Source organism: Ciona intestinalis, chromosome 6 (genome assembly GCF_000224145.3).
Source record: "Ciona intestinalis chromosome 6, KH, whole genome shotgun sequence".
NCBI lineage: Eukaryota > Metazoa > Chordata > Ascidiacea > Phlebobranchia > Cionidae > Ciona > Ciona intestinalis.
The window spans coordinates 1,495,045-1,505,194 of record NC_020171.2 but is presented as its reverse complement, the minus strand read 5'-3'; the positions used below and the strand labels follow the sequence as shown (position 1 = coordinate 1,505,194).

Sequence of the window (10,150 nt, the reverse complement as noted above, 5' to 3'; positions counted from 1 at the left end):
ATGAACAAGCTAGAGGTTACAGCCAATAAGGTGCAAGCGCTTACAGGTAATCAACGCTTTGCGCTGATAAAATAACTTTGGCGCGCGAGCTATGCTGCGCTTTTGAGATTGGAAGGCAGAAAGCGCCTAAAGTGACGTTTTAGTGAGGGCTTCCACAGGAGTTTGAGACATTTTTGGCTTTGACTGGTTTGTAGAAAAAACACTTAAGTTTAGGTTTGTGGGAAGTTCTATTTAAGAACACAGGTGTAAGAAATAAACATTCAAAAGAAAGTTGGCACGATACGTTTGGCGGACAATTTATAATGGTAATAAAAGGCAGTAAGGAAAATGAAAATTTCGCCTAAAAGAGCGTACAAATGAAATAGAATGAATTTTGGCGTTTTGAAGCCATAATAGGGAATGTTTATAGATTTTCCTTATCGGAGTAAATGCATGGAGTAGTTTGGCATGTATGGTACATCGGGAGAAGGAAGTTGCTTCTGCGGGCTATTGAAGGGCGACGATCCCGCCATACTTCCACAATCGCTTGGGGTCGGCGGCATGTAAAAGTTGGGCTGTGCAACTGGGTACATGGGGCTGGGGCACGTCGGGGAATTCCCAGAAAATGGAGGTGAAATGGGGGCCTGAAATTGGACTTGTCCATTGCTGGGTAACGTCATTGGAGACGAGATGTTTCTTCTAGCCAACAACGAGTTCGAAATCGACGGCAAAACTGCTTGAACATTGTTGTTGTTGTTGTTGCTGTTGTTGTTGTTATTATTGTTGTTTGGTATCTGTTGATTTTGAAAGAAAATCTCGTTTCCTTGGTTAGCTTGGTTTGTGACCACTTGCTCCAGAACAAAGTCAGATTGTGACGACATAAAAGGAGCTTGGATGCTTTCTAGGTCGTCGGGGATTTCCAGTGACGTCACAGTAGGCTGCATGACGTCACGATTTGGTCGATATTGTTGCTGGTTTGGGTATTGCTGGTAGTATTGCCCAGGCTGCTGGTATGACGTAGCTGTGACGTCATTGGAGGGGGCGAAGTTTTGAAATGCCGTGGGCGCGGTTGGGAAGTTTTCGGTGCCTACTTGAGATGACGTCAGAACTGATGACATCATTTCTTGAGCGGCGGATTTTGCATCTGTTAAAAAATTAAAATGTTAAAAATATGTTTCAGAATTTTTAAAAAGTGTTTATAATACGAAAAAGCTAACCCCCCCAAAAAAACAATTTTGGTAGATCAACTTTAACGTATTGGTTAGCAAACTTACCAAAACTATTTCCCGCTGTTCCATTTTTTAACATTTCACTCAAACACCAAATATAATTGTATGCGAATCGCAAGGTTTCGATTTTTGTTAATTTGGTCTCGTCGGGGTAGGTCGGCAAAACATGTCTGTAAGAAAAGAAATCATTTAGTTTTGATTTAAACTTTTGAAATTATTTCTTTTATCATTTTGGCAATAATTTGAAAACGCTTTTTGCTACTTTTCTGTAGAAATTTTTTAATGATAACATTTTAATTAAAAATGTTCAAAAAATTCGCATCTTACCTTAATTCTTCTAGTGCGTCATTAAGACCATGCATTCGGTTTCGTTCTCTGTCATTAGCTTTTGATCGTCGAATCTTTTTTAACTTGTTAATTGTCACTGGACTTCTTTCGCGTCTGCGCTTCTTTTTTGGCTTTTCTGTTTTGTCGTTATTGTTGTTGTTGTTGTTACTGTTGACTGTGTCTTTTTGGAAGAGATCCTGTAAAATCATACCGTTAAAATATTGTAAAAACTAAACTATCGTAAAAAAATCTTTAAAAAATATAAAAAAATGTATGAATTTTAATATAACTTCAGTCATACCAAAATGAGCCACCAAACAGTTAAAAAATAACTTAATATTTAACTGGTTTATTTCTTACCATTACGTCTTGTGAGGTCTTTCCTAAATCAGTATATTGTGCATTCCCGGCTGCGACGTTATAAGCGACCGTCCCCTGCTTCGAATGCATGGCGGGCCCGCCGTCGTTTTTTTGTGCGCCCGATGTCCCAATGCTTGTCGGAACAACAGAAGAAAATATGGCGTAACCTTGTTCCGACTTATTTGAAGAAAAATCCAACATTTTGTAGCAAGAGCAAAATTTTTATAATATCAAGATTGAAATCTGAAATGAAATAAGATATTTGTTAAGTTTCTGAAGAAAAAGAAATTTTAGCAATAAAATATGGTATTCTGCTCTCCGTACTTTCCTAAAATAGTTTTGAATAACTTTAAACTTTAGCTAGAGTTTGACATATACAAAATATATGTCACAATGCCTTTTGCAAAAAGCCCTGGCCTGACAGGTTTTGTTAATACGAAATATTTGCCAGAAATGCTGCGAATGCATTCTGCAAATATGAGCCACTGGGCTCTGTAGAACCAAAACAGATTATAGTGAAAGTAGAAATTACGATCTGCTTATATAGCTCCGAGAGAAAGTAGAGAAAAAGGCGCATCGGGATGAAACAGAGAGATCAGCCGAAGCACTGTGACGTCACAAATCGGAGAAAAAAGGCAAATCTTCCAGCAAATGCGGGCGGCGACTTAGACGTTAGCAAACAAATGGATAGCGATGAAACAATAGCGTTTTCCGAGTGGAAACGAATCTCAAAAACCGAACAGACGACCGGGCCAATACCTGACCTTGACTCTGGGACGTAACAAAGCATGACCGCGGTTGGACACCGTTTTTTTGAGTGGGAAAGTTACCTTGTCTGGCGATAGTATACGGGGACATATGCATGGGAACCTGGGAATTTTGCTGCGGCACCAGACATTACTATGTCTGTATTATATTCACCGCTTCTTCTGTGGGAAAGTGCATTCGGTTCTCTTATACGCCGAACCTCATGCGCGCTGCCGAGAGACACAAAATATTGCTCAGAATTTAAATGCGACTACATGCCAATTTACGTCGTCTTTAAATACAGTATAGGTTGGGTAAGATGGTCCAGGACTTTATTCTACTTTACCGTTCCATTTGGTAGTAAACAAAATTATGGCAATTAAACTAAGCCGTAACTGTCCAATTACATTTATTGTCTTACGCTGTATTCCACTTTGCGTTTTGACAATTTTATTTTACGTTTCAATTTTAATCAATATAGAAAAAATGTATACCGGCACATTACTGTCTTATTTTATTTCTATTTTCCAACCCGATTTTATAAAGAAATTATTTATATTTTTCAAAAGTCATTCTCCTAATCGATAAAGAATGTTCCAGTATATATTTCAATTATTTTCATTTATAAACCGAACCATTACTTTGTTTCGTCAATTATAAGCTCCAAATTACTATTGACAAACTTGTCGCTTTTTAATCAGAATTTATAGCATCGTGGGGTAAGATGGGTACAGCACAAAATATCCCATAATTCCAGGTCGTTTTGTAACAACCAACAACGCTTGTTTAGAGTCGCAAGGATACAGTTATAATTTTGTGAATATTCTTTGTTTACTACTAAATGAGACGACAAATAGAATAAAAACATGGACCACTTTACCCCAACCTACTATACACGAATTTGGACGCATGTCATATTTCATGATAAAAATTACCCAAAATTTCTCCATTTTCGACTTCGTAATTTATTTTTGTGATTTTTCTCAAATTTTCCTAAATCACGGGGCTCAGGAAAGCGCCATTCCTCGTGAATAATTCATATTATTTATAAATAATTGATCCCGACTGCATGCGTGGCAATCTGTCGTCTTTATGCCCGGACCGTACAGACATAAAAACACCATTTTTGCAAATACGAATGAATGTAATTTATTTATCCGCGCATTGCGGAGTAATGGCAGCATAGATATCTAAACATATGTTTAGATATCTATGATGGCAGTTGTTATAACACGGGTGTTCTGTTTCATACACCTCGTGCCCGCTTACGAGCTACTACGTATGTTACTTTGTGGGTGATTAACACTTTGGAATTCTTAATTTTCTGAAATGTGTTGGCCAACATTTATTTTAGACAACCCATAATTAATGAACCACTGGGTTGGAGCAATTAACATTATTCGTGGTTTCTAATTAGTCAATCTAACGTTTTAATAAGCAGAGATTGGTTGAAATATTATACTTCCGGAAATCTGAGCAATTAGCGCGACGCAATACACCCGATATGTATTTTGTGGACGCTGCTTATTCGTTTAAAGTTGCATTTTGTGCCATATGGCGTGACGTCACACAGCGTAAAATCAGGTCTCGTAATGCGGGTAGGGAAATACGGGACAAACAGTGTACCAGATTTTAAATTACGCAACAAAATTAACCAAAACGGTGTAAAATAAATAAAATAAACCAGACTGGAGTATAGAATAAACACCAAACACTGTACCGATTAAACAACGAACAGTAAACAGCTTTTAAACGCCGCAGCTTTGATGTCATTTACCAGTCAAAGCTTTCAGAAGGGCCGTTTTTTAAAGCGAATTTGCTTTAGCAAGTACAAATGTAACGACAAAGTAAAACAAATAATATATGTTTGATCGGCGTGTAATTCAGCTCGGTTTAAGGTGATTAAAATTTATTTAAATAACTTAACAATTGTATTCAGTTGGTAAACAATGTTCGTGACGCGTGTGCTGATAACTCGATTCCGTTTATTCGGAGATAAAAATCATCATGACGTCACAATCTATTTCATTATTTCGTCACAATCTACGATAGCAAAACGTTTCCCGATTCGTTTGCTCTTTCCCACGTACGTAACAATCAAAAGCGAAAACGTCATAATTCCGCCTTTGATTTCGTCACTTATTACTTCCGAGTTTCCCCTTTGATGACGTCATTGATCTGGTGCGGTATTGTGACGTCACAAAGTGGCGATTACGTCGGTGTAGTAATGGACTACTTAGTCCGCATTATGATAAAACAATCAAAACTATCCGACGATTATGACGTAATGAGATACTTCCTAACTTCGCAGAACACACCGCGGTTTTATTGTGACGTAACAATGCGATCGGAAAACGGTAATATAGTCGGGTTAATTACACTGTTCCATTAAAAATTTACGGAAATTGGTAAAACTTGATATTATAATGAACGCGTGCATATTGCATGTATGCGGAAACAGACAATATGTTATTTTGAACTGAATAGTTTTAACTTCTTATTTTTTAGTAACCACGCTCGTAAAATATTAAAACCAATATAATATTTGGGTTTGTTGATAAATTTGTAATAAATTATTATTGAAATATACGACATAAAACAATTTAATATTCGTTCTGTATTCTATGAGACAAATAATATTTATATTATGTTAAATATATTTGGTATTTAAGACTCACATGGCTAATAGAAGGCTGAAGCGTTTGTATTGGTTGCTCCTTATCGCCACCTCGCGGCCACAAAGTTAAAGTTCTGAGATTCATTAATAAATCTGAAAAAAAAAAAAAAAATTAGTAAGATTTTTTAAAAATTGTATCTAGTTTGAAGATAATAACAATGTAAAAACACTAAATTAAGCAAAGAAATATGTCGTTGTCTGCATTTTAATGCCGTGTCACGCAGTCGCTATAAAATTTCGCGGAATTTTATTTTTCGAATTATAATTTTTTCATTCTGTACTGTAACAGTAGCATAATCTGAGTTTTGGTAAACGCACACTGTATCGTGTGCGCATAAGTTTGTAGCGCCGTATTGCACCTGGTTTTTCATACACCTGTTCCTAAAAAGGACGTTATCTAACACCTCTTCCCTACCTGTCAATCAAACTGTCACGTGCCATGACGTAGCATTGATCCACTTTAAGGTGACGCACGATCACCGCAATACCACCTGCGTGGCTACAAAGAGTTAGTCCCGACATCGAAAAGTGAATTCGCCAAAAAATGCGTGTCCGATTCGGCAATTACAAAAATAGCTCAAACTGGTATGGACTGGTACTGACGTGTTTACAAAACAAGAAAACGTAGTAAAGTTTGAGTTGAGAGCTCGAATCGTACGGTATATCGGAATTTTTGAATTTGGTGGCATTTTAACTCTATCTTATGATAAACAAATGATAAAATAACTGTTTCAATGAGATATATACTAGTAGACGTTCGGGCACCGAGCAATATGTACGTTGGGGCAAGATGGTACAAGTTTTCATTTTGTTTTATCGTCCCATTTGGTAGTAAACGAAGAATATTTGCAGAATTATATACCCGTATCCTCACGACTATAAAAGGGCGTTGTTAATTGTTAAAATACGATTTGGAGGAATGAGATAATATGTGCTAACAGTTTCCCATTTTACCCCACCGTACTTTATGTTAGCTTTTGTGGCGATTTGGAAATTACAAAAGATACAAAAAGCTTACATGAGATAATCTCCAAAAGACTTCTTTAGGAAAACATATATCATTGGGCCAGTGGTCATTTAGGCTGACTTATTGTACTGGTGCCAAAATGGCTGTGAAAAAGACGGCTCGATTTCCGAAATATAGAATCATATCATTGTTCTTAAGTCGCAAGGCTGGTAAGCCATATTTGTACATTAAACAATAGATATTAACGGTAATGCACTTGTTAATTCGGAAATACAAAACAGTAATCCGCAAACGAGACCCGTTTGACCGTTACGGCGCCGAATTTACTAAAATACGCTCGTAATCTTGGATTTAACTCATTTCCGATGTTGTACCGATCGTGCTGCATAGGCGCGGTGATTAAATTTTACTAATTGTTGCGTTTGTGGTAATCGTTCGGCGCCAAAACATGTGTAACATGCTAATCTTGCGGATATATTCATTCATGCGAGAATCGAAATTGCCTCGAACCGAATTGCAATCAGATATAAATTCATTTTCCAAATGGGTTGCACTATATATACTATAAGTGTTGTTGTAATCTGTTGTATATCCGAAAGCATTTTGATATAGCCTTTTGCACGCTGATATAAACGTTCTGTTCAATTAATTGTAAAAAAACGTTCATCAAAATAATGTCTAAGCTATGGCGCACGCACACATTCTGTATAGTTAGAAAACTCGTAATAAAACACGACAAAATCAAAACACAAACACGTTTTACGCGGATGTCTTTTTACAAATAACCACCAGATATAAGCGCCACTTCGGAACATACATTCGTGGCGGCCGCATGGCCTAATGGATAAGGCGTCTGACTTCGAATCAGAAGATTGAGGGTTCGAGTCCCCCTGTGGTCACACTTTTTCGTCTCGCTTTGAGAATTTATTCTTAATGAATTTAGTTTGTTTTACAACATATACCAAAAACAATAACTGTACCACTACTATTTTTTGAATGATTTTAGGTGTGTACAAAGTTACAAAATAAAAATACTTAAAACCAAATTTGCTTCTCTATTGGAATAAAACATTGTATATAGTATGCACACATTATTAAAACGATCGAACTGTTTGAATAAATAGACCCATTTTGCTAAAGCCGAATAAAAGTTTTTTAACGAAATCTGGATTCGGATTCATATCGATTAAATTATGTTTCGTAATATGTTCAATACTTATTATCCTTTAAAACCTTCACGTAGGCTATATGACGACGTCAAATATAGTGTTTTAGAAACTAAATACCTTATGGACAGCGAGTAGCGTATCTTTTTAGATACTGTTTAGATAACGTAACTAACTGAAACAGAAATTCCCAAACAGTTAATAAAGTTATTTTGTAAAATCACTTTATAATATTTTAAAATGATTTTGCTATTATTTTAGCTCAGCGGTCGCTGTTTTTAGCCCTAAGTTACGGTTTAGTTATAAAAATATCACTCTTTAGTATGCAAGACGTTTGTTATACAAACTCAATAGCTGTAATAATGCAAATTCTTAACCAGTATAGCTTTTTTGAGTTTAAAACAAAATTTAACAAAAAATGTGACCACAGGGGGACTCGAACCCTCAATCTTCTGATTCGAAGTCAGACGCCATATCCATTAGGCCATGCGGCCGCCACGTTTCAATCTCGTCCGCGTTTTGAATACAATTTGTCTGGATCTGATTTTGAATTCTGAATCCGCGATTTGTGGTACAAATGAATGAATGTTACTATTTATCATTGCGTGGCTGGCCAACGACAGTCGTTATTACACAGGGATTTTGCTTCATATGCACCAGGGAATTAATAAACGAACGTAACCTATTTATGCCCGCGTGGCAACGACAGTAGTTGTAAAACGGGTGTTTTGTTTTATATACAAGAGCGTATTCATGAAATATATTTATCCTCGCGCAGCGGGGTAACGTTAGTCGTTTTTATCCATAACGTGTTTTAACGACTATCGTTTTGCTGCGAATTCCCTTCATTTCGCCGTTTTAATAATTCGGGTCCTTTGTTACTGTATTCAAAAAGTAAATTTATGTCACGATAAAGCAAACACCTTACCGGTATCTTTACGAATATTGTCCCTTAATTTTCATGTCTTTTCCATAGCTTTTTGCACGCTGGTATTGTAGCTACGACATGTTGGACGTTTAACTGAAAATAACACGATTTGAATGTATGAATGAATGTAACTTACTTTATCCTCGCGTGGCCGGAAAACGACAGTCGTTATCCCACGGGTTTAACACCTCGTGCCAGCTTACGAGTTACCAAGTATGTTACTTTGTGGGTGATTATTTTTTTTGGATTTTTTCATTTTTTTATGTATGGCTGATAATTTGGACAACCCATTAGTGGCCACTGGGTTGGAGCAATTGCCGTTAAGTGTCTTGCCCAAGGACACATACGCCCACAATGGTAGCAGCGACGAGCATTGAACCCACTACTTGATATTGTTAAATAAATCAATTAGGATATAGGAACATGAAAGCAGCTTGGGTGTTGGGGTATAATGGGACAAATCTGGCCAAATCCCAAGTCTTTGACAAGAACCTCACCCATATAGAATAGAAGTAGGCTACATCGCAGATATAAGTATTTAGGTTAAAACGAAAAGGCAATTCATGTTAAAATATAAAATTTCCTCCAAAACGTATACGATGTTTTCTTTTTAGATTCGACATTTAGTCAGCATTTGAGATTTTTTTAAACAATGCGTAATTTCTAATTGAAATCTTAAAATATATCTTTCACTGTTTGTAGGCTACCAAGATATGTGTTAAATATTAAAACGTGTATACCCGAGCGAGTGATTCTAATAGGAATATTAATCAGTTACAGTAATTTAAAAGCAAGCCGACCGTATATCTATTTCCCCCAGCATAAAGCAGTCTGGCAGTAAACGATCAATAATACTAAGATATTTATAAAAAAATAACAAAAAACGTGTAAAATCATTTCAACATAGTTTTGTTTTAGCACAAACAGTAACTGGATACAAAAAAAGTAAAAGCAAACCTCTATTGTTTTGTATTTCCTCCAGCCAAATCTTCATACTTGAAGAGAGCTGGGTTTCAACTGCTAGGTGGCGCTACAATCAGACATTTTAATTTTACGACCTGGCCCACACGTTATGGTACACGTGTACTTACATGGTTTCTGTTGAAAAATAAACAAAATACAAACTACCAGCTGTATTTGCTCATGTAACCTGTCAAATACGTGTTTGAAAACAGTATTCCAACATGTTCCATTGCCAATGACAACTGGTTTATTGGGTATTGGACCATTGGAGCCTGGAAACCGAGGCATAAAAAAAATATGCTTTATTTTCTAATGGCAAACATAAAAGCAGGTGCTAAATGTAACACTGTCGCTGAATTAGGCTACAATAATAGCTCTGTTATCTATATACCCTTGATAAAGCAGAAGTAAAGGCAAATTTCAGACTCAAAACAGCAATTAATCAATCCTTATCCTTACTAACACGGTCATTACAAACAATTATACATGGTTTAAATTAAGCGCAAACATCCTAAGAAGCTAAACTGTAACAGCCTAACAGCAGACCAGTAGAACTGTTTTCGTCCCGTTTGAAAGAAGGCGTAATTTGCACACGCCGCCGCCGCCGCCAGACGCACTGCGCTTGCCTTGTAATTATTAAAACGGCAAAAAGCGTGGAATTCGGAGAGAATTCTTGTGTAGTCTAACAAATTGGACGAACAGGACCAAACAGTACACATGTACAGTAAAAGCTTTATCAATTACATTCACGGATAAATTCATTCAAACCCAAATTTGTGCGTAAGGCGCTTAGTTTAAAAGTTATTT

The 10,150-nt window shown here is 36.6% G+C and overlaps 1 protein-coding gene and 2 non-coding genes across 4 annotated transcripts; 1 reads left to right on the top strand and 2 right to left on the bottom strand.

Annotated features, from left to right (window-relative positions):
• Positions 1–208: 208 nt before the first annotated feature.
• neurogenin (transcription factor protein) lies at positions 209–9,480 on the bottom strand. 2 transcript variants are annotated; one of them, XM_018812178.1, is made up of 7 exons: positions 9,338–9,480; positions 8,381–8,473; positions 5,321–5,412; positions 1,896–2,138; positions 1,536–1,732; positions 1,254–1,378; positions 209–1,123 (listed from the first exon to the last, which is right to left on the bottom strand). In XM_018812178.1, exons 4-7 carry the CDS (start codon positions 2,094–2,096, stop codon positions 417–419), a joined length of 1,230 nt encoding a protein of 409 aa, XP_018667723.1. In that variant the 5' UTR covers positions 2,097–2,138; positions 5,321–5,412; positions 8,381–8,473; positions 9,338–9,480; the 3' UTR covers positions 209–416.
• Positions 7,113–7,185, top strand: trnar-ucg. The gene has a single exon. It is a non-coding gene; the product is annotated as a tRNA-Arg (tRNA).
• On the bottom strand, positions 7,874–7,946 carry trnar-ucg. The gene has a single exon. It is a non-coding gene; the product is annotated as a tRNA-Arg (tRNA).
• Positions 9,481–10,150: the final 670 nt, after the last annotated feature.

Coding starts and splice junctions, on each gene's coding strand:
- neurogenin (XM_018812178.1), bottom strand. CDS start 2,096: ATGTTGGATTTTTCTTCAAATAAGTCGGAACAAGGTTACGCCATATTT. Junction 1,733..1,895: donor AGACCTCACAAGACGTAATG/GTAAGAAATAAA, acceptor ATGATTTTACAG/GATCTCTTCCAAAAAGACAC. Junction 1,124..1,253: donor AACAGCGGGAAATAGTTTTG/GTAAGTTTGCTA, acceptor ATTTTTTAACAG/ATGCAAAATCCGCCGCTCAA.